This window comes from Lepisma saccharinum, chromosome 3 (assembly GCF_977018435.1).
Source record: "Lepisma saccharinum chromosome 3, izLepSacc3.1, whole genome shotgun sequence".
Lineage (NCBI taxonomy): Eukaryota > Metazoa > Arthropoda > Insecta > Zygentoma > Lepismatidae > Lepisma > Lepisma saccharinum.
Window position 1 is genome coordinate 8,974,506 of NC_139231.1, and position 23,249 is coordinate 8,997,754.

Below are 23,249 nucleotides of genomic sequence, written 5' to 3' on the forward strand. Positions count from 1 at the left end.
CATTAACCTTGGAAATACCATCGTTTAACATTACTGGGGGTGCAGAATAGTACAACTGGAGGTCATCGGCATACAGGTGATAACGGCAGTGTTTCAAGGTATTTGGTAGGTCATTAATGTATAAAGAAAATAATAAAGGGCCGAGTACACTTCCTTGCGGAACGCCACAAGTAATCTCAGATAGCGCCGAGCACTTGCCATAATAAACCACCCTTTGTTTACGTCCAGTTAAGTAGGATTTGACCCAGTCGGTTGCAGAGGTGGTGAAATTAAAAAATTATTTTAGCTTGGAAATGAGAATATCATGGTCGAGTGACTGGAAAGCTTTCGTGTAGTCCAATAAAACTAAAACTGTCGCCTGTCTGCAGTCCATAGCTTGTCTGACGTCGTCGGTTATGTGAGTCATGGCGGTGCTAGTGCTGTGATTAGGTCTAAATCCCGACTGAAACGGAACCAGAACTTCATTTGTATGTCGGCTGATTTGGTCGTGAACAATGTATTCTAATGCTTTCGATAGCGCGGGAAGAATACTGATAGGTCGGAAATTGTCAATGGAAGTGGCGGGGTAAGTCTTGGCGAGAGGAAGAACGTGTGCTATTTTCCACTTATCTGGAAAAATACCAGAGCGCAGAGAAAGATTAAAAATGTCAGTGATGTATGGCAATACATGAGGTAAAATCAGCTTTATTAGTCGCAATGGGAGGTTGTCGGCTCCTTCAGAACCAGATTTGATCCGACCGATTGCAGTTGCAACTTGGAACTCATAGACTGGGTTAAAATTGAACTCTATCATTTCTGTTTTGTGGTTTGCTATAGCTCTAATAGTAACATTTTTAGCATCGTTATTCATTGAATTAGAGAGAGAAAAATGTGTATTTAATTCATCAAGGGACGAAACACGAGTAGGATCTACTTACGTTTCTCTCCTCTCAACAATTCAATTAAAATTATTTTATTTTATTCTTTGCATCTTGGGTTAACAGCAAAAATGAGTATGAGTGATGCACTGAGATGAAATAGCTCATGGGAAAAACACACTGGCACATCATGCTTTTCCGCAATTTGAACTTAAGACTTTACAGCATTTTATACTAACCAATTGCTGCATTGCGATAAAGTGATATCTGAATTATTAATTTTGTCTGCTATTCTAATTATTTAAATAAATTTACCTTCTTGTAACTGTAAATACAGTATATGATACCTGGTTATAATGGACAGAGAATTTTTCTCTTAATGTTAATGTAACTATAATTTGTTTATTGTGGTGTTGTTATGATGAATAAAATCTGAAGTTGTTTTTATAACTTTACACAAGAATTTTCTTTCCAGCAGGTATAATCATCACCTATGTTGTACACAGTGGCATTTCCTGACCCTGAACTTAAGGCGTTGGCAAAGAAGGAATCTTAACCCCTCCCCCCCTCTCATTTCTGTGAACAAATATTACAAATATTCTACGAACATTTTTGGTGTAAATTTAGAAATATTTAGAATAACATTAAATTACGTAAATTATTTTTATATTTTATATTTTTATATTTTTTTTTATTTTTTTTTTACATAAATTATAAACATAAGCAGTGCTTCTCGGTTGTCATTGACTGTCCACACTAGCCTAGAGGTAAAATTCCATCTGGTAGGAGCTAATGACTGGAGCTTTCTGGACATGAAAGCAGAAAGTTAGTGTAACCTCTTTGGAGAATGAGAGAAAAATGTAGGCAGTGATTTTTAAGACCACAAAAGAACACCTTAAGCTCTTTGTTACATTCTAATGATTGTTGCAGCACCAAGTTCATGACATGAGCATAACAACGCGTAAAAAAAGCTTTTGGATACGTTTCCAAAACTTTGCTTTGAAGGCCATTCAAATGGCCACTAATTACCGAAGATCCATCGTATGTCTGGGCAATTAATTTATCCCCACTCTTATACTTATCCATTATTTCAGTCACGTGACTAAAAAGAGCTCTTGCAGTTTTATCGGCGCTCACGTCATGAAATCCAAGAAATCTTTCAATGACTTTTTTTCTGTGAGGCTGAAAAAAAATGTAACACAGTTGACACCTGATTGCTAATGTCTGATGTTTCATTGACCATGATAGCCACAAAGTCTGTGTTTTGAATTTCATTGTAGATTTCATCTCTTAGAACATCCGAAACTGAATTTATTAAATCATTTTGAATGCCTGCCGAAGTACCACATAAAACTGTAGAATTTAATAAATGTTCTTTTAATGAGGGATCAAACTCTGTACTTGCAATAAGGCATTCCATGTAATTGCCCTTATTTAGAGATGATGCATTTTCCTCATGGTCTTGGAATTGCAGTTCTTGTTTTGCTAAGTAGCAGACTGCGTTAATCAACCTCTTTAATATTTCCCTGTTCTTTTTCCCTTTTTCATTGTGTAGCTCAGCTTTTCGTTGAGTATCCAAAGGAACGTCAATTCTAGTAGGGGTGGCAAGAAAACTACTAAATTTAAAGAAAATAGAAAGATGAAATTCAGACTCACTGTGTTTTTTCACTTCAGTATTAAGATGATTGAAATCTGCATACCCTTGATAATTCCAAACACTTTTTTTAGTCGAGAATAATGAACATGTCCAACAGTAAAATTTATTCACCAAATCACACCCGCAAAGCCAGTCTGAGATTTCATAGTTATTTTCGAAAATGCCTCTCAAAACCTTTTCCAACACCACTTTTGCCTTTAACACATGTTGACATCGTGAGATTCGGACATGGTTTCTTTGAATACGAAAGCGAAGAAAAGGAATTATTTAAATACTTTTGCACAACACTTTCACTATTCTCCATCTTAAAATAATCACATCACTTCACACCACACGTTTAAAAAATAATGCACAACAATCACGTGCAAAACAACGCGGGGTGAATGAAAGCCAAATTGTTGAGAACAAATACAACGCCTTGAGAAGCTAACCATGGTGGACAGTGGCAGGGTACGCATGCGCGGTCATTCTATTTTTTGGCAGTGGTAAGAGCTGGATTTCCTCGCCAACGTCCTGCCCGTTCCAGACCGATCTGCCTGTCTGACAACCACTGCGCACTGCATTCGAAACTGGCAATTAAAGAAAAATGCTCAAAATCGTAATTTATAAAAGTACAGATACTTTATTCTTTATTTCATTTTCCTTTGGGCATTGACACATGACTTACACACCCAGAGAAATCACCACTGGTTGTACACAGGAATTTAAGTTTATCTTTCTCATCTGAAAATTCTACTATTAATCAATATTTTTAGAATTTTTCATGATGCTCAGAATAATTCAAAAGTGTTCATTGTGCTTTTACATGTTTTTGTATGTATTTGTACTGCTTTATCAAGAAAAGGAAATCTCTGGCACTGTTGTCAAATTCTCAGCCCTAAGCGAGCGAGAGGGCCATGGGTGATGTCTTATCTAAATGTGTGGCATTTGGGCACAAGCAAAGAGGATTTTTTTTGTCTGTGATTACTTTAAGAGGAGTAAACAATTGACTGTCCACATTAGTTTGCAAATTGACCAGTGTCTTTCTTTTCTTAGTTCGACAAGTAGAATACTGATTTGAATGCCTAATTTCCCAAGCCTGCTACTTGCAGCGACGAAAAGTTAATATAAATGTTGATTAATATTGTAGGAATGTTGTATAATGCATTAAGCAAACATGCATTAAAACCAATATACAGTATTTAATTTCTTGGATAATTTGCATATAACATTAAAATCAATGGAGTTGAGAGAAGTAGATTGTAAAGCAGATTAAAATATAATGTACATGTTGTTGTCAGTGTATTATTATAGGAAGCAGAAAATACTTTCATTTTTATATAAATGTTACTTTAATGATGTAACACAAATGCTATTAAGTGATGAGTTGTTTTGTGTTGCAGAAAAGTTGTGTGGAAACATATTCTTAATGTATATCCAGATGGAATGACTGGGAAAGAGAGAATGGATTATATGAAAAAGAAATCTTATGAATATGAAGCTTTACGTGATACATGGAGAGATATGGTACATAATCGCCAGGTAGGTGTTTTTTCTCATTTTAAATGGTGTATCTGTAGAAATTTTGTAAAAGAAATGAGAAGCTGAAAGAGGAGTGTTACGATATAAGTAAATATTTGATCTCAATTACAAGGAGACACGAAAAAATTAGAAATATCCAAAATTTGAATTTAATAGAGTCCGCTGTATTTGGTGAAAACATATATTCTGTATATGTGTATAATGTATTATGTTTTCCCAGTCAGTATAGTCTTATTGCGCTAATTGATGTGGAGTTCCATGAAAGTATGGTGGGGGGGGGGGGGGGGGCGATAATCTTCCAAGTCAGTTTGCAATGGTGACAAATTATAATTTTACAAAGTTAATTATAAGGGTATGGATGTGCATTGATACAAATTTATTTTATTGATATTTCTTTTGTTAACACAAATGATTGTTGTACCTTAGCTATGAAAAGAGGTGGTGATATGGCATGCTGTTGCATACCATTGCATGTAAGTATGTATTTAAAAAAAAGTTCTGTTTATTTTCTAGCTTACAGAAGAATTGAATTATGTGACAGGAATGGTGCGGAAGGATGTGTTGAGAACAGACCGGCATCACAAGTTTTATGCAGGAAGTGATGATAATCAGAATATTGCTTCTCTCTTCAATATATTAACTACGTAAGAAGGATTTGTGCTCTTTATGTTGTACATTATAGTAATTTGGCATGCACGATTTGTGTGTAAGTGTTAAGCTATGACATTTTTTTCTTATTGTGAGGGCTCATGTCAACCAAATGCTTCATTCTTTGGGATTTCTGATGTTCAAATCAAAGTAGTGCATCAAGTATAAGTTAATAAAATTTAACTGAGTGCCAAATTCTGCAATTTTGTTACATTTCTTATGAATGGACAAGCATAATTCAAGTAGCTGTACATAGCTTTTGTAAGTGAAAATACGTCAATCATGGCAGCGTAACATTTATTTACAAGGGGTGTAGGGGGTGACCCTTTCAGAAGACACTCAAATGTCAACCTCCCTTCCATGTAGTATAGTCAGTATAATCTTCTGTGAGGTTTGAGACTGTCCTTTAATTCATCTCGTCTCATCAACTTCCATCCTCATCTTCCTGATTAGCCAACAGTGGCAGAAAAGTGAAGTAAAATAAACTAAATGAATCAATCAATCTATTTAAAAGGTAAATGAACCATTCAGGATCCACAAAGTATCAGTGTGTTAACCAAGAGGCCCAGGTTCAAATCCTGGAGTGGGTAATCTAAGGTTGGAATCTTTCCAGTCTTGTCCCTTTTAATACTTCATACCCAAGTAATAGTTGATCTCAAGAGAAAAATGTAGAGGTATAGTGGCAACCGGAAAGGTAATTGAAATTAATATCCTGTAAAATTTTTGGTCATGTTTTTAATTTCAAATACTACCTTTGCCAGAAAAGTTCCAGGACTGAGCTCGTAAAAATTAATTTATTCAACTTAGCAACTATTGGTATTGTCAAAATAGTAACCTCAGCTATCTATGCATTGCTGCCACTGTTTCTGGAGGTCGTGGAAGCAAGCAGGGAAAGCTTCATCTGGGATGCTTCTCAGCACATCTGTCACAGCTGTTTGGATTGCTTCAATATTTTCATCAGCGACATTTTCACACTAATGAATAAAAAATCACACTGCAACAGGACAGGTGAATATGGGGGATGTGGTAGAGCGGGGATACAATGCTGGGCCAGATATAACTGGACTGATAAAGAAGTATGGAGCCTTGCATTATCGTGCAATAAGAACCACTGCCCAGATGCCCACAAATCAGGACGGCGCTGCCGAATTGCTTGATTCAAATGTTTCAGGACATCAATATAAATGTTTTGATTTATTGTTTGACCTTCAGGCAGATATCCATGCTGCACCAAACTTTTAGCATAAAAAAATGCGATCAACATTGTCTTTGTCACTTTGGGATCATCTTGCACTGAATCTCTGCACTCCCATAACCTTATGCGCCATTCAAAGACACGGCTTCTCGATAATACCTCATCACCATATGCTTGCTGTATCATATTCCATGTTCCAGTAAGGTTTTTCCTAGCTTAACGCAGAGCTTAATGTTAACTCTCTGCTCGGAATCCACGTCTATCACGTCACTCGTGTAACTTCCAACTAAATGTGCCAACAAGCCGAACAGTAGGTTGCTAAGCACAGCCCTGCCACCTAGTGAGTTTACATGTAAACACTTCCAAGGCCATGTCTATTCAGAACACATATCAGGTGACTGAATAACACCCATTCCTTGTGTTTGAATATCGCAGGTAAAGAATAAAAAAATTCGTTGTGGAACTTTTCTGACAAAGGTTTTATTACAAACGTCACATAGCAATGACATAAATGTTTAATTTTCACTGGTAGTAATTGTTTACACATACCAGAGCATTGACAGATAGACATTTTATAATCAACTAACATTCACTATCATCCATTTAATTTAATCGCCGATAATGGATGATACTTGGCTGATGCTAATGCCATGCTTCCTGAGACCTCAGAAAATATGCAAACTACAGGCTTCCCCTTGACTTAAAATAGTGACACGGTTTTTCATGCCAGGGTTTCAAATATGGTAATGGATCTATATTTTGAAAATGTTCGCAAAATTCCACGTGGCACACTAAGCCTAAATATCGTAAAAAATGCATTATTTTGCACCAGTATTATATGAAAAAAAATATATTTTTAGAACTTCAAGGGTATATATTTTTGTATTGTAATTGCCACGTAAATAAAGTTATAAAAGTTGCATGGCTGTTGACAAATTTTATTAGAAAAAACCTATTTGTTAGTTATAAATATTTACCTTAATAAGGTCATTGATAAAACATAGAATATAATTTTTCTTTTTCAGATTTGCCCTTAACCATCCCACTGTTAGCTACTGTCAAGGAATGAGTGATCTTGCTTCACCATTGTTGGTAACAATGGGTGACGAAGCTCATGCATATATTTGCTTTTGTGCTTTAATGCAAAGACTACGTTCAAATTTCATGCTGGACGGTGACATGATGACCCTTAAGTTTCAGCATTTGGCAGAAGGACTGGCTTACTATGATCCAGAGTTCTATACCTATCTTAAAATACATCAAGTAAGTATATATTTTCTCTTTTATGTTCAAGCAGATATTACATTGTCTAGCATGTAGACCATATTACCCCACCCTGTCGTTTCTAAGAATATAAAACAGTTGTTAAATTACATGTGTACAGAGTTTTGAAACTATGAGGCCCATCCAGAAAGTAAGTTTCCCTAGGGCCGCCTACAGAAAGGAACACAAATGCAATGGAATTTTTTTATTGGAACAGATACAGCAATTTTTCAGCATACTACCCACCAGAATTGAGACATTTGTCATACTGTGGAATCAATTTTTGTAACCCTGTGTCATAGAAGTGTGCTGCCTGGGATTGGAACCAGTGTGTGACAGCCATCTCCAGCTCCTCGTCACTTTGCTGACCTTCTGCAAATGGCCTGCACCAGCGACGCACCGCCTGCTTCCTCACGATGTCTGTCCCATACACCTGACACATGTCCTGCTATCTGTTGGCCATACGGGAAACTTACTTTCTGGATGCACCTCGTACATAATGATTCCATCATAAAAATAAGTTGATTTCATTCAACGCCAATACACTGAAAAGCAATTGGAATATTGTGCCCTGACCAACATTCAAACTTGGAAACTTGACATTCTGCAAGAAATTATGCTTGTGGTCAAGAATGTTAGCTATTTTTTTTACAGTATGTATAGTGAATTTAGATTGTTATGTACCAGTACTGAGATTTAATAAATTTGAATATTTGGAAATCTTAAATTGTATTGAGTTGTGGTTAAGATTTGTTCACTCTGTTTCTTAAGAATTATACATTCTTGTATGTATGAAGTTTTGTAAAAATATGAAATAAAGTAATGTGGCCATTCCCCATCCAGGATGAAGTATGAAGCATTAATTTTTACATGCATTAATAATAAAGCAAGTCTAAATCTCTTGTGAAGTACAGCTTCAGTTTTCATCTTAACCAGCCTTGTAATAGAGGTTTTTCATTGAATAAAAATTAGAGCTGAGCCGATACCGATTTCTACCGATATCAATACTTGTATAATTCTAGTATAAAATAGCAAAGGCTGGTTACCGAGTCATACTAACTCGTCACATCACTAGGCACGTATCTAGAAATATATTTGGGGAGCCAGTCCTAGCCAAGTGTCTCAGGAATATAATAATAAAAATGTTTCTATTTAATATGTTAATATAATTATAGGTCGATACATAATAATACGTAAATTAATTATTAGTACTTAATTTCTCCGATGCATATGGAGTATTGTTGCATGTAACTACAGACTAAGAAACGGAGGAAAGACAACGTTAATACTATTTTGTTCTTTGTTTCTTGACTAAAAAATATTGTTATTACATAAATAATAAAAAGGATGCTATAAAATCAGAGATAAAACAGCAAATATTCATCATCTAGATTACGTGGAGTTAAGACTGCTAAAATTTGTGTAGAAACAAATGTCATGTCAAGGAAACGAATGTCAAAAGTAAAAAATTGAATGTTTATTGAATAACAAAAAGAATGATGATACGTCCATTTGATGAAAAGTAAAGTTCCTGATAAATATTTTATGTACATTATTGTAAGTGGTGGTGTACATAAATCTTTAGAGGGGCCTCCCCGATGGTGTAATGATAATGCCGTCACCTTGTAATCAATAGATCCCAGGTTCGATACTCAGTTGAGGCACATTGTGGTTCTAGTCCCACTTTAAAATGTAGGTCCAGTCCTTATTAACCGATCTGTGCATAAAGGGAATTTCAAACAAAAACTCAATCTTCCTTAGTACTGTCATTCAAAGCCACATGTTCCCAATTTAATTTCGCTAGAAAAAAATAACCTTCATTGGCCAATACCTGCAGTCACACAAAAGACTGACACAGAAGGAAAGAGGACAAGAAGAAATTGCTGAATCTTCTTCCTGCTTGAACGTAGATAAAACAATGCTAATTTCACAGTGACCTTCATCCCTCTCTTCCAAGAACTACGCAACTACCTTACTCGGCATTAGCGAAGTGGGTGGTTTAAAAACATCCACCTATCTTATTACCACGAGCTTCAAGCAAGAATTGGCAATGAATAGTTTATTTCCCACAGCGTTAACTAAGCAGTTATATGCATTCATGGTCACATTTGGGTTCAGCTTGCCATCTGCTTCCCAGGAGGGTGAGGTTTTATCCAATGTTTCTAGGAAAAATCTATGGAACTTCCTGTGCTGGTCTCCCAATCTGTCGGCGCGAAAAGTGATGTGCACGCTGTTCTGAGACAGACAAGGCATTCTGCTCATACAGTTTCTGCCCAGAGGTGAGACTGTGAACGCTAACCGTTACTGTGAAACACTGGGGACATTACAACGAGTCATTCAGATTAAGCGATGCGGTAAGCTCAGTGGCAGGGTGATCTTACTGTACGACAATGCGAAGCCACATATGGCTAGGTGCACTGCAGCCCTTCTGGACAAGTTCGGTTGGGAGGTGTTCGATCATCCATCATACAGCCCGGATCTCGCTCCCAGTGATTACCACCTGTTCTTGCACCTCAAAAAGTTCCTGTCCGGTCAACATTTTCACAGCGACGAAGAGGTTCAGACATCTGTCACACAGTGGTTCGACACCCAGGTGGCAGACTTCTACGATGCAGGTATACAGAAGTTGGTCCCACGCTATGACAAGTGCCTGAATTCCAGCGGAAATTATGTTTACAAGTAACTGGACAAGTGCTGTATCTGTGGCAATAAATCATTGAATGAAATAATGTTCGCTTTTTGTACACGACCCCAGGGAAACTTACTTTCTGGATGCACCTAATAAATAAGGCATACCTTACACTACATGCCATCATTTCACTAAGTATCTGAAGTCATGAACTTACTTTTCAGTTACTCAAGCTTTCACCATAGCATGTTGCTTTTTCAGGAGTGAACCCAACTTAATCTCCACATGTTTTAAGGTGTGGCTGCTCTTTTATAATAAAAGGATGGAGGGCCCCTCCGATGGTGCAGTGGTAGCATCATCATCTTGTAAACGAGGGGTTCCGGGTTCGATACCCGGTGGAGGCACATAGTGGTTCAGATCCCATTTTAAGCTGTAGGTCCAGTCCCAATTAGCCTTACTGTGCATAAAGTGGACTTAAAACGCCAAATCAATCAACTAACCAAAGTAATAAAAGGATAAAAGAGAAGGTAAAAGGGCTCCTATTTTAACCTTTTTTTAACCCAACTTCACATGTTTTAAACATTGACTGTTCTTGTTATGAAGCCGCAGGATATGGTGAAAGCGTGAGTAACTGAAAAGTAAGTACATGCCTAAACTGGAATTCAGATACTTTGTAAAGAAGTATATGAGCTTGAAGAAAAGAACAGCTTTGAAATTTAATGAAAGTACACTCAATAATGAACTATAAAGATAGAGGTCCTGCATTTGAATCCCAGATCTAATATAAGTTGTAAAATATGCTGTCTTGTCTGCCTGAAGATATCTCTCAAATCTTGTATTACTTTCCAGGCTGATGATCTTCTCTTCTGCTATCGATGGCTTCTGCTTGAAATGAAGCGTGAGTTTGCATTTGATGATGCCTTGAGGATGTTAGAAGTTCTTTGGAGTTCTCTCCCTGCCAGTCCACCAGACAAGGAGCTGTTTCTGTTTGAATCACGGTTCTCACCACACTCCCCTCAGCCTCCACCTTGTAGTCCGCTAGTCAAGAATAGAGAAAACCAGTACACCAAAGTTTGTGCTTTAAGACGACAAAGCTCAGCAGCTTCTTTGGTAAGTAGTAGTAGATCATCCAGGAAAGTAAGTTCCGCAAGCACGTACCGGCAGATTCAGTCTCTCGACGAGACAAATCTGGAAACTATAATGAACAGGGTCGGCATCGTGAAGGATGGCGGGAAGGTTAAGCCTTTTATAAGTCTCGATGAAACGAACAGTGATGCATTGTGTGGCAGTGGAGATCTTCTTAGCTTGGAGTCGAAAGCTTCAACCGGTGTTTCCCTTGAAGTGCTGTCTACTGCAAGTTCTGATTCGAGTGTTAACTCAGTCATTGTCAATAACACAATAAACAACTGTGAAAAAACTTCCCCTGTCAAAACTGAACCGTTGTCCGTGAAAACAAGTACCCCAACCATAGCGAAAGCCTTAGAAAAGAAGGTAAATTTAAGAGAGTTGAAGGAAAAATTTTCCAGCAAAAGTCTGTTTTCCTCTTTCGACAGAAGCGAGTCGTCTTCCTCCAGTGACGAGAAGATTGCTGCTGAGAAGAAGAGGGTGGTTAAAAACCTAAATGAGTTCTTGAATTTCGCGTCGTTGAATAAGAATAAGTTTATATCCAGTGGCAACCACAAAAACCAAGTGCTTACAGAAGAACCTGATACTCAGAAAGATGAATGCATAAGCAATAACAGAAGAACTTCCAAAGGTGGTGGTGATGATTCCAGTGTAATGGCTAGTGAACCACTTTTAAGTAATTCTCATTCTCCGGCACCAGGGAGGAAATTTTCTCAGCCCCTTCATGCAGGTGCGGATCACAATGGTCATTCCGTTAATCTTACACCTAGTCATGCCCGGATCAATGAACCACATTCAGATGGCTTCTGCGACGAAAGCTCAAATGACGATTCCACCGACTATTTCCCGATGACAACTTCGATGACTCGTGAACTCAGATTGGAGTTGGAAAATCTGGACCGGCAAGTGTTTGGCTCGAAGTTTAAGAGAACTATAACACTTGATTCGGAAGATATTGAATCACCTCGTAGCGAGTCGTTCCGATCGGTTGAAGTGAAGATAGAAGGACAGAAATGCGATTGCATTATGTCCAAATTGGAATCGATCGAGAGCGACACGACGGAGGTTGCTGTGTGTGATACTTCAGTGTCTGTGAAGAAGCAGTCGCTGTTCCTCAAGTTAGATCCTAATAAGCAAAGTCCGAAAGGAGAAGAAATATTTGTATGGGAAAACCCCTTGCAGTGTCCGACACCAGACGAACAGGCTGATCTTGAGTATGATGGAACATTAAGTGAAACATCGGAAAACCCAGGCAGCTACAATGGTGAAATAATTGAAAATGAGGAAGTTGGTGAGTCGGGTGCTCGCGTTCAAGTGAAGTCTGTCACACCAATAAAGCTTCTTCGTGAACCCAAGAGAACAAGTTCGGATGTAAGTGATAGCTCAGACAGTGATCTAAGGTGGGGTCATAGTACGCCCGTACGGGAAATAATTCCTCCCCCACCACCTTTGGTTACGGGTGAAATCCATTCAGCGAGAGAAGCTCCGGAGAAAAGTTCAAACGTCAGAGGCAACTCGGACACATCAAGTAAAGAAACCCAAGAAGATGTCACGGGTGTTAAAGAAAATACGATGACGAACTCGTGTGAGGAAGTTACCGAGTTGACAAGTATGGCAGACTCGTTCAATTTCTTTAAGCCTCGTTCTGGTGCACAACTACCGCCTCCGAATGAATTTGGTGGTGGTAACCCGTTTCTTATGTTCTTGTGTCTGACAGTGCTGCGTCAACACAGGGACCACATTATGAGAAATAACATGGACTACAATGAGCTTGCAATGCATTTCGATAAAATGGTTCGGAAGCATAATGTTGTTAAGGTTTTAAATCAAGCTAGGCAAATGTATGCGGCGTATTTAAGGCAAAATTCCTCTCAAAACAATAACTCTGCACAAATGAATGGAGACCTGAATGTATAAATGCAATTTCAGGTGCATGTATGAATTAGTTTTTACAAAACTTTAATTTTATTGTAGCAGCTGCAAAGGGAATATTTAAGTAATAACCGTAGTACTTAACTCCGTATTCAGCATACTTAGGAGCGAGTATATTGTAATCATTTGCATAATATATCCATTATGCACAAACTCTTTCACTGAAGGATAGAAGATATTTAAAAGTATTAATATTTATTTTATATATTTTTTGGTGAATGGAATTTTGAAAGAAGCACAAATGTTTAAATTTTATGTATTCTGTTTGATTTAGCTGTACTGTTATGTTACAGCCATGTTTTATTTAAACTGTGGAAATAACCGTATTTGATTTGTTCTGTTGATATAAATGTATTTGATGATATGATACTTTTCTCAACAAGCATGTGTGTTACATTATGGTAACACTGTGCATTGTAGGAAAAGAACTGAGTATGTAGCTTTTGGCAGTGACTGCATAATCTAGTCACCAGTGACTGATTTTTTTAATGTATGAAACATTCCATTGTTACCTAAAAAGTTACGATTTTAATTTATATATTTGAAAAATTAAAATGTAAATATTAAGCTATACAGGCTAAATCGGAGCTGAATTGTTTTGGAAAGTATGGTGCATTAGCAGTATTTTTCTATTGGTTTATATAATACCGAGTACTTTATTTTGATCATTGTGCTATATGAATCTGTCCATACAAGATATGTACAGAGCAAAAATTCATGTAACTGTGATGTATTTTTAACTTGTAATATTGCATGAGTATGAAGGCATGTAATAATGAAGTGGTGCTACAAAATTACATACATCAGCAATGTTCAAGTCCTCTTCAACATGTAATAAATTATGTAATTTAGAGAGGATCAGGTGTGTTTTAGCTCAAAAGTAAAGTAATACCATGCTTGTACACATGAAATTGTATATGTAGCTTTCACAAACCCAATGTTTGATTTACAATTGATGTGTGCATCATCCCAGTGTTTCAAACTCTAAATGGAAGCTTGTTTTTATGATTTTAGGTGAACAGTACCTAGTTGGTAAATAATCACTCTTCTGGTACATTGAACACCTGCAGTATTGTTTCTAGTGGACAAATACAATATTTCTTTTTAAAATGTGGATTTTTTCGAGCATTTGAAATTAAACCATGTTAACAAAGGTAAAATGAATGTCAGTTTACCGCATTTAACAAATATGGAAAAAGAAATTGAAATATATAATATATATATATGAAGGCAGCTTGCACAGTATTATACATTGAAACTTTCAAATGTCTTTGCTGTAAGAGCCAATGAAGAGACTTGTTTTTATTTTCCATCTCGGTGCACATTCCTGTGGTCTCTGCATGGTTTAACTACGAATTTTTAGCTGTTAAGGTACAAATAAACGTATGAGAATGGCATTTATGATTTTTAAAAAATACTGTTTATTGTTCTCTCCCTTCATATAAATTATTAGCTTCCTGTGAACATTTCAAGTGCTATCAAGTTTAACATTGCCTAATGCCTAATTCCATACATTCTGAATGGGAAATGTGGTATTTATGTTGTAACATGCTCGCAATTTGATTATACAGATCAGTATAAAATCAATCTTACTGTGAATGCCATCTAAAGAATATTAAATTCAGGATGATCAAGATAATACCCAGACTATAGTTAGTTTACAAGCCCAATGCCTGAGTGTATTCAGTTTTGTGGTTTCGTGAACAATTCTACATGTACTTAGACTAGATTTCCTACATTGTGTTGGAAAAACCAGATTATAATTTAAGTTCAAAAAGCTACATTTATTCCATAGGGAGACATGTTTCACAAAATTTGCATTTATAGTTGTAACCAGTTGAGTATTTCAGCTTCCATTTTTTTATGAATTGTCCCTTTCTTTCTGCTTCAAGATAACATTTTTAACAATGATTAATAAGTACAAAGAATTTTATAAAAATTGCTTGTACAATTAAAATTAATCACTAGTAATGTAAATTTTACCAATCATAATGTCGTTCATTACTTTTTATAAAATACATTTTGTTCACAAAGGAAATAGTTTGTGTTAGCATTGTACAATATAGTACAATATTAGCCTGCATATTTACAGATGCAAAGAAGAGTTAATCATATTTAGTATTCTGCTAAGACAAACTTAAATTTTGTTGATTGCAATAATGCAGCCCAATATAAAGGGCAGTGTTAAATTAGAAATCATTGTAATGGACACATAAGATACTCTTTACCTTTTTAATTATCATGTGATCATCAGTTTTATAAACATTTTGGCGAGTTTATGTTGTTTGAAATGTATGAAATACATGTGCATTTTATTTAGCCAACTTCTGTGGCAAATTATTTTCTTTTCACAAAAATTTCTGTTATGTTGCAAAAAGCACCTGACATCTAAGCACATTGTAAAACAATCTTTGATCTCGTATTTTTTCATTGTATTGTTAATGATAGTATTGCTATTTTATAATTGTTTCCCAGTTATATTTTAATCGAGTGTAGTTATAATGTTGCATTATATAGTTTATGAGTTTTGCACATTATATAAAATGTGTATGTGGTTATATGTTTCTAATGATTTGTAACTATTTTTATGCTCTGAGAAACATTTCAGTAATAAGCAACAACCGAGCCTGCCATTTAATGTTTCAACAATTATTTCTTCATATATTATTGTTTGTCATCAAATTTTCCTCCCCATTTCTACATCCCTAAGACTTCACAATAACTCAATGTTACATTAATGTTATATGTTATTTCACTTACATTTTTGACATGAGAGAAATTACACCAACTTATTGCAAAATTCATGGAAATTGTGCATTTCACTGTTTAAGATTCATAACATACAATACAGGTAGGGCACGATTGGTACTTTATTGTTATTGTGGAGTGTAGCCATATTATATAATTTTATCAGTGTTTCTATGAATAACCTGTAACGGAGTAATTCTGCTACTTTGTTTCTGCCAATCTAAACACATATTATCTGTTTACATTTGTTAATTAATGGAGAATGATCCATTCAGGTTCATGGTATGTTATTTAATATTGGATAAGGATATCAGTAAATTTTATATTGGCACTTTATCAGTAGTGGCACGAATGGCAGAGGAAAGAAGAGTTTGCAGGATTCTTGTTGGGAAACCTGATGGTAAGAGACCTGTAGGAAGGCCAAGACGAAGATGGAGGGATAACGTTGAGATAGACCTAAAGGAAATCAGTAAGGATGGAAAAGATTGGATTGATCTTGCCCATGATTAGGGACAGATGGAAGGCTTGTGTTGCTGCAGCCATAAGCCTTCAGGTTTAAGAAGACTAGAGAGTGAGTGAGAGTTATCAGTAATGGTTAAAATTCCATATTGAACTATCTCAAATATTACATATTCATCTTTGACACCTTGTAAAATTTGGGCTATATTTTAAGAGATTTCTCTTTTACAGATTCACCATTTCCTTAATTTCCCTCACTTTGTAAATGCTTTTGTAATCCCAAAAAATCTTTTACCTTAGATTTCAAATTGTTCCTTTTTTAGAATGGTTCGTAAACTATGCCAATAAAAATTATAATAAAAGTACTGTATGCTAAACGGATGGCAGCTGATAACTGATTTTTTTTTTTTAAATATAAATATGAAATGTCATTCACATCAAAGCTGGAATTTAAATTTTAGTCAGCTAGAGTGTTAAAATTGTGACGAGTAAAAAACATTTATTTTTCAACATAGTCTCCATTTGTGTCACAGAACATTTGCCATACAAATGTGTTATACTGGCAGAATAGGACTTGAAGTAAGTTTTGATGCTTTCCTGGCAACGAATTACTGACTTGACTTGCATAGGTCTTCAGTGAAACGCCTCCATTTGATACTGCCAACTCCTTGACCTCTCTCCATGTTTTTTTCTTTCTCGGCTGCTTCTTCTACTGTTCTCTTCCATTGTTTTCTTTCGACGTCCTATTTTTTGAGCTCCTTGGGGGTTCCAGTCTAAGGCTGCTTTCTCTATTGCTACAGTTGGTTTTCGTAAGGTGTTTCCTAACTAACTCCATTTTCTTTTTATTTGGGTTGCAATTGGCTGTTGTTTAGTTTCTGTCCAAAGTTCTTCATTTGATATTATATCTGGCCATTTTATGTTGGGCATATGCCTGTGTTAGCTTGTATGGTTTTCCCTGTTTCGCAAGCATACAGTAAAACTGATTTTACATTTGTATTGAAAATCCTTATTATTGTCTTTCTAGAAATATTGCAGGCTTTCCAAATGGGATACAGTTGTATATATGCCACATTGGCTTTCTTGATTCTATTTTGTATGTCCTCATCTGAACCTAACTTCTTTTGTTATGACACTTCCTAAGTATGTAAATGACGCTACTTGTTCAACCAGCTCATGACAAACATTCAACTTTTCTTTTCACATTAATAGTGAGTCCTGCTATCTTTGCTTCCTCCTGTAATGTTTTTAGTTTCTCCATCATGTCGCTAAGTCTTCGTGCTATTAAGCAGATGTCATCTGCAAAATCTAAATCTTCTAGTCTATCTTTAGTCCCCATTGTATTCCTCTTTTTCTGCAACCCATCATTTTCTTCCTAACTACATCTAGTAATAGCAGGATATAGAATGCAGTCCTGTCTCACTCCATTTGTAACATCTATGTATTCTGTAAACTGTCCTTCATGTAGGATTTTATGCCTGAAACCTTCGTACATATCTTTCATTAGGTTTAATATTTTTGTTGGAATACCATAGTCTGCTAGTGTCTGCCATGTGATTCTTCTATTTAGTGAGTCAAAAGCCTTTTCAAAATCGATGAATGTAAGATATAAAGTGGCTTGCCATTCACTGTTTTGTTCCAGAATTATTCTTAGCATATTAAATCGACACAACTACGTTGTCTGCGGAAACCAGCTTGTTCTCTCCTCAATCTTGATTCTACAACATCCTTCACTCTATTTAAGATTTTTCTCGATAGTATCTTGCTTGGTATACTTAGCAAAGTAATTCCCATCCAGTTTTTACAGTTAGTTGTATCTCCCTTTTTTGGCAGCTTTACTATCAAACCTTCTCTCCATTCTAATGGAACTTTTTCTTCATTCCATATTTTCTCTAACATCAGTTGTAATAGCTCAATGAAAGTTTCCACATTAGCTTTGATTAGTTCCGGATTAATGTTATCCATTCCAGGCGCCTTGCCATTCTTAATTTGCTTTATTGCTAGTCTAACTTCTGCTCTAGTTGGGGGTCCTATTTTAATTTTGGTATCTTTTCTCTTTTCTTGTTTTGTTACAAATTTCTTCTTCTCTTTTCCCATCTCTATTTAATATGTCTGAAAAATATTCTCTCCATCTTTCCATTTGTTGTTCTTGGGTTAGCAATAAATTACGATTTCTATCTCTCACCGATTTACTCTCCTGAATGCTTTTCTGGGTAATTTCTTAGTTATGTCATATAACTGTTTTAAGTCACCTCTCTTTTCTGCCTCTTCTGCATTTTGTGCTAAGTCCTCCACCAAATTCCTCTTATCTCTCCTCACACATTTCTTCACCTTTTTATCTATTTCCGAGAACTCTGTTTGGGCTGCTGCTTTCTGTAATCTTGTTCTGCTTTGGTTTATTTGTTGTTTTGCTTGTTTCCCATTTCTTGTTACTTCCCAAGTGTCTTCAGACATCCAGTCCTTTTGTAGCTGATTTCTAATTCCAAGTACCTTCTCTCCAGTTTCTAAGTAGATTCTCTTTACAGTTTCCCAATTTGTTTCAACATCTGGTTCATGCTGTGTACTTTCCGAGAGAGCTAGGAGTCTATTATTTATTTCTAATTTAAATTCCTTTTGTTTTTCTTTCTCTGTCAATCTTTGAACATTAATTTTCTTTTTTCTTCCTTCAAACTTCTTGGATGTTGGCAATATTTTTAGCTTAAAATTGGCTACCACAAGATGGTGATCACTGGCTACATCCGCTCCTCTTTTATTCCTTACATCCATTAGCAATCTCCTAAACTTCCTGCTTATTGTTATATAGTCTATTTGGTTTTCTGTAATGCTATCTGGTGAAACTCAAGTTACTTTGTGACAGTTTTTATGAGGGAAGATTGTTCCTCCAGTGACCAGTTTGTGATATGCACATAGGTTTACCAATCTTTGTCCATTATCGTTTATGTCTCCCAAACCATGTTTCCCCATTATATGTTCCAATCCTTCATTTTGCGAGCCTACCTTGGCATTCATGTCACCCATGAGGATCAAAATATATATCTTCTTCACATTTTTTATTGCGTCATTTAATTGTTGGTAAAATTAATCTTTTCTCTCAATTTCTGTCGTCTCTGTGGGAGCAGAACATTGTATTATAGTTATATTTCTAAAGCGGGTTCTAAAGCTAGCTGTAATAATTCTGTCGAAGATGGGCTTCCATTCTATTAGGCTCTTCTTTGCCAGTCTGTTTAGGAGTATCCCTACGCCATTCCTGTGTTCTGCATTATCTCCTATTTGTCCTGAATACAAAATTGTATTTCCTTCTTGTGTTGTTATTTCACCAAAATGTATCCATCACACCTCACTCAACACAAGAGTTTCTAGTTTGTATTTTTTCATTTCTCTTTCCATTTGTTTTAGTTTTGAGTTTTCTTTCAGAGTTCTGATATTCCAACATCCTATATTCGTTTTCCTTTTAACATCAAAGGTTGTCGTCAAAGCATCTGTCTGGTTGCGTTTCACTTTAGTTTTTTTTAATAAAGCAATTTAAGGTGTACAGGTTATTGGCCTACAGTACCCGAGTTTAGTGGTGGGGCTGCCACCTGAAGCATCCAAGCATGCTGTTTTCTGTCAGGGTTGTAGTGACACTACACCCTTAGCCTAGGAAGATCCCTCTTCACCACAAGGTAGTGGTTCCCTTTTTATTTAACCCTAGAAGGGAGGGTTGCCTTTTCCACCTTCTGCACCGTACCAAAGGACTCCTCCTCCGCCGCATCAGCCGTTGAGGTCTTCACCGTAACTCTGGCAAGGGGCCCTTACAAGGTGCTACCATCTGGAGCCAGATGGACCAAGGTTTTTTTAAAGAGGTATTACTCCTCTTGGTTTCCTGCCTCCTCTGCTGTTGACATGGTCATTCATCTTATTCCACCTTTGGAGCCGTTAGGTTCCTTCTTAGTCTGGCTCTTCCTTGCCACCCTTCTCGGCATGGTTCACACTACCAGTAGCAAGGTTACTGCCAGTTTAGTGGTAGAAGTTTATATTTCACTTCTATCCTGATGATGACAGTGATCTTAGCCTTCGAAAGCTCAGACACTGTTCCAGAATTGACCTGGTCGATAGCGAGAGAGGATTTATACCTCAGAATAGGACTTGTCCTGATATCGGAATCACTTTAACACACAGTGTAACACATCTGAATGTGTGTGTAGTGGGCCCTTTACTCTTCCATTTCACACTTGTGTGTCACACTGTCTCATCCCTGGTGCCTTACCTATTTCAAAATAGAAGGGCCACCTTGCAATTATCAAGCAGTTCTAAATAGCCGAGAACTTCACCTTGCTTTCGGAGAAGTCATCAGTAGTCTCTGAACCCAACTAGTGGATACTTTACAAAAGTGCAGGTGATACTGGATAAATCTTTCCAATAATTCCAATACATATGGATATTCGTTCACTTCTATTGATCAAGATGATGTTCTGTACATGTTGAATATTGACACCATTCACTACTGTCCCATCGGAGCCTCCTCTTCCAGCATTGTCACAAAGATCTTCATGCCCTCCTTTAAACTGTGCTATTGATATTTTCAAAGTTTCAGCAAATTTAACAACTTCACTCCCAAGATGATAATCAATAACTTGCATGAATTGAATTGAATTGATTTGATTACTTTATCATAAGTGCAATTATGTGTTATTTCATCAATGGATTCAGTAATGCATCTATCTCTGTCCACCAGTTTTATCGCATGCAGATGATGATGATGATTGTTAATGGATTTTACAGGGTTCGCCAAGGTATAACTTTCTTCGTTTCCCCAATCTCTAGAACACCACAGCCTTAAATCTAGGGCTGTAGTGCACACCGACAAAGGATGGCTAGTTCAGACTTGCCAAGCATCTTGACACACACTCTCCCATCTCCTAAAACAGGGCAGGCAGAGGGTGGTGCAGGTGGATGTTTTTCGAGAGGGACAAAAGATTCTGTTCAGTCCCTTTCTGTTTTAACGTTCATGTCTTCATCCTTCCCTCATATACATGCCACTGGCCAATGTAGTGACCATACCCAGAAGAGTGCTGGCTGCTGATTGACGAGAAGGGAGAAAGGTGTAGCAATGCTTTCGACTCAACCGTGGCATGCATTCTGGTTTCGGCAAAAAAAAAAAGGGATAGGGTAAGGACCCTATAACGTGGCGAGTTCTTGAGGAATTGTGGGTAATTGTAGCCTGCTGTAATGGCGTCTGCATGTTCTATCATGTTTTTTTTTGTCTAATCATCATCCATCGCTATAATCTTTTTTTAAAAAGTTGTAGGGGTGTATCCTTTAATAATTAAATACAAGACGTTTTTGTGTTCAATCTATCATGAAGTTGTTCAGTTTCGATTAATTTCTGTCTCCAAAGTTAAGAATAACTTGAAGAGGAGACAGAAAATGATGGACAAGACATACATGCTGTAAAGATTGCTTCCAAAGGTCAATAATTGCCTCTGTATGGCGATAAACTCCTTTTGTTTGCTTTTGCGTGACCTGAAGCTTGAGTCACATACCAGAAGCTCTACGAAATGCTTGTTGTGGTGTGGGGAACCAGACAAGCACTTCCTGACTTTCACTACCATTTTGAAACTTTGACGACAAAAAGAATGGCAGTGATGTGATAGGCGATGACGTCAAAGTGATAATGTTCATCACTGAAATGCAATGAAACTACAAATGTGCTGATAGTCCATAAGTAATGCTGCCGAATAGTTGTTATTGTAAATACCAAGCATGTATTGAAGCAGTTTCTGGTTTTAACATGAATGAGTCTTGTATATCTCTTTATTGACCTTATGATTCACAGACACATTTCCAATATTTAGAGCTGTCATCGTTAATCTAATGATCTTCCAGCTCTAGTTTATTATAACATTTAAACTGCAACTATTATTTCATAAACAGTAATTATATTCTTCAACTCTGCTTTCTCGAGTGAAGTTTATTTTGGACTTTGCCTATGTTTTTATTTTTCCCCGAGGGAAGAAACATTGTCAAAACTTTTCATTCCCCATTCTTCAATCAGTCAGAAACAGCAGTTTTGCAAAATTTGTCTTTGTCACTATTGTAATGTCCAATGTAGCAAAGCAGTTCCTGAAAATCAAATCCATTTTGCTCAAGAGTGGAAAATAGATTCCTCAAATTTCAAGTTCTACTCAATCTACTGAATTATTAACTTTGCTGAAATCAAAATTGTGTAACTGGCAGTTCTCAAATTTGACTATGAGCTCTTGAAGACCCACGTGAGCTTTTATTCAATTAATGGAGGCATGCATATTTTGTTTTTGATGTGAAACAACAGACTGTATTGTTAATTTTTCATGTTTTTGAAAGGTATGAGATGAATTTTCCTACCATGTTTTGTCATGAAATGATGCAAAATGCACTTCAAATGCTATTAAAAATCTAGTATTTCATGCCATGAATTGTAATGATGACCAAGTTGATGGTGGAAAGATTTAGGTAGTAGTGTGTGTGAGAAGAGGTTAGGATTGGTTCATAAAAGAACAAGAGGTGTGGTGGAAGAACAGATGTAGAAGCTTGATTTCTATGCTGGAAATTATGAAAGATGACAAGGATGTGTTAACATCTTGAGATTCCTTTTCATCCCTGGAGACTGACCAAAGCTGGTCCGAAAATTTAGGCTTTATGGTCCAGGTACACCCTGTGACTTCATCTATTTTACTCATGTAGGCTTTCCCAATAATAATCCAAGTTAACGTAATCTAACATGAGGGTTATCTATTTTCATTCATGATTGTGGCATTTTTCAATTAGATTCCCACTCAAAATGATAGGCCTTATTCTTTTTATCTGTTGCAAAGTAATGCAGGAGTGGTCATTATAAAAATACAGGGTTAGTAAAAAGGAGCAGATTTCAAAATGTTATTTCCAACAAACAATACACAACAGGAACATAATCTGCACCACATTGGATAGATGAGGTTCAGAGTTTGTTGTAGGACAATTGGTTTCATTTCTGCACTAACAATGACGTTTTGTGTGCTACGATTTGTGAAGTGTAAATTCATTGTGCAAGTTCAACATGAATTCCGCCGTAGTTTCAACAAACAGCCACCTCGTCATAAGCAAATTTACAAGTGGCATAAGGAATTTGTTGAAGATGGTTACATATGCAAAGGGAAAAGCACTGGTCACCCTCGGAAGTCTGATGAAAATGTCATGCGTATCTGAGCCCTAGAAAATCTG

General features: G+C 36.5%; 1 protein-coding gene across 1 annotated transcript in view; it reads left to right on the forward strand.

Moving 5' to 3' along the window:
• The window catches only part of LOC145984911 (uncharacterized), a 45,611-nt gene extending 31,288 nt beyond the window's left edge, over nt 1–14,323 (forward strand). Inside the window, exons 6-9 of the mRNA XM_083118299.1 lie at nt 3,897–4,035; nt 4,549–4,679; nt 6,904–7,141; nt 10,620–14,323. Coding sequence (XP_082974425.1) covers nt 3,897–4,035; nt 4,549–4,679; nt 6,904–7,141; nt 10,620–12,812 — 2,701 coding nt within the window. The 3' untranslated portion in view covers nt 12,813–14,323. The remainder of the gene's footprint in view (nt 1–3,896; nt 4,036–4,548; nt 4,680–6,903; nt 7,142–10,619) is intronic.
• The last annotated feature ends 8,926 nt before the right edge of the window (nt 14,324–23,249 follow it).